We start from the raw sequence: 1,453 nt of genomic DNA, 5'->3' as shown, positions 1-1,453 counted from the left end.
TCAATCAACCTCCGGGGAGGCCTCCTAGTTCGAAGAGGTAGGTTCTCATCCTCGGGACACGGGGTAAACTCCTCCTCAAGAGGACCCAATAACCACTCCTCACTACCACTGTATGGCTTCACTTTGTCCACTGCCCTTTGTACTTTATTTCCAGTGAACACATTTTCTAACACATATCCTCCCCCGTCCAATAATACTTGCACTACTCAGTAAGGCCCATCCCATTTCACGTTCAACTTTCGACATGTCCCTTGGATAGGGGTCTCCCGTTTTATCCACACCAGACTGCGAACTCCTACCGACTGATTCTTACGCCGGCGGTTTGCCACACTTCTATACTTTCTGGTCATTTTCTCATGGGTCTGTTTAATTAGCTCGTGAGCAACAGCCAACTCGTCCTCTTCACCATCAACACAGGGCAAGGACGCACTAACAATTCTAGGCGGGTAGCGAGAGAAAAATGCCAAATAGGGTTGGTGTCCCGTAGAGGATTGCCAGGCCTGATTCATCACGACCTGGGTTGGTTGCAGGAGTTCAGGCCAGTGGAGAGGATGCCCATTACTCAAACAGGCCAGCACACTCTTGAAGGCGTGGTGCATCCTTTCAACCATCCCATTGCTCCGAGGATGATACGGCGTGATATACCAGATCGTAACATTCCGCCTCCTGCAGAACTCCTGGGACTCCCGACTGCAGAACTCTCCCCCGTTGTCCACCATAACCCCTCATGGAGTGCCATAGTCTGCCATAAACTGCCCTAGGTTGTGTACTATTGTGTGTGTATGTTTGGTTTTAAGAGGACAGAATTTAACATGCCTAGAGTAGTGATCAATCAGTGTCATCATGTAGCGATAGCCCTGTCCTCCAGCAGTCATATCTATCAAATCTATACTGATTCTTTCAAGTGGTTTATCCACAGGTGGAAACTCCTTATACTGCTGTTGTAGTCCAGCTTCACCTTTGAATCGCTGACAGGTTACACACGCTTTTACATACTGACAAATATCTACTTTCAAATTAGGCCAGTAGAAGAGTTCCTCTGCCTTTTGGATCGTCTTCTTCTGGCCCAAATGTCCAGAAGTCTCATAAGCTAACTTCATTGCTTGACCAATCATGGTCTCTGGGACTACTAAACAATATTGGATAGTGCCATCTGACTTAACCCTGGTGTAATATAACAATTCATTCTGAAGTGCGAATTGACTTAGAGTGGCTTTAGGTAGTCTTCTGGCTGGAAACCTTTCACCTCGCAAATATTGGATACGTTCTTCCCACATTAGATCTTCTTTCTGCTTATCTCGCATCTGTTCCCTCGTCAGTCCCAACCAATCAGACTCTGGTGAATGTCCTATGACTCGAACGGGTCTAGATAACTGATCTGCTACATTATTATACTTGCCTTTGACATATTGAATGTTGTAATTAAACTCTCGCATTTCAAGTATTCATCTAT

The 1,453-nt window shown here is 45.9% G+C and overlaps 1 protein-coding gene across 1 annotated transcript; it reads right to left on the bottom strand.

Annotated features, from left to right (window-relative positions):
• Positions 1-206: 206 nt before the first annotated feature.
• On the bottom strand, positions 207-719 carry LOC145392201 (uncharacterized). Its single transcript, XM_080266655.1, has one exon. It carries the CDS (start codon positions 717-719, stop codon positions 207-209), a length of 513 nt encoding a protein of 170 aa, XP_080122781.1.
• Positions 720-1,453: the final 734 nt, after the last annotated feature.

Source organism: Coenobita brevimanus, chromosome 2 (assembly GCF_032717465.1).
Source record: "Coenobita brevimanus isolate Jiangsu-jjx chromosome 2, ASM3271746v2, whole genome shotgun sequence".
Taxonomy (NCBI): domain Eukaryota; kingdom Metazoa; phylum Arthropoda; class Malacostraca; order Decapoda; family Coenobitidae; genus Coenobita; species Coenobita brevimanus.
The sequence above is the reverse complement of the archived record's forward strand: the minus strand, read 5'-3'. Positions and strand labels throughout refer to the sequence as shown.

Bases quoted from the DNA above. Each gene is read 5' to 3' on its own strand.
- LOC145392201 (XM_080266655.1), bottom strand. From the start codon at position 719: ATGGTGGACAACGGGGGAGAGTTCTGCAGTCGGGAGTCCCAGGAGTTC.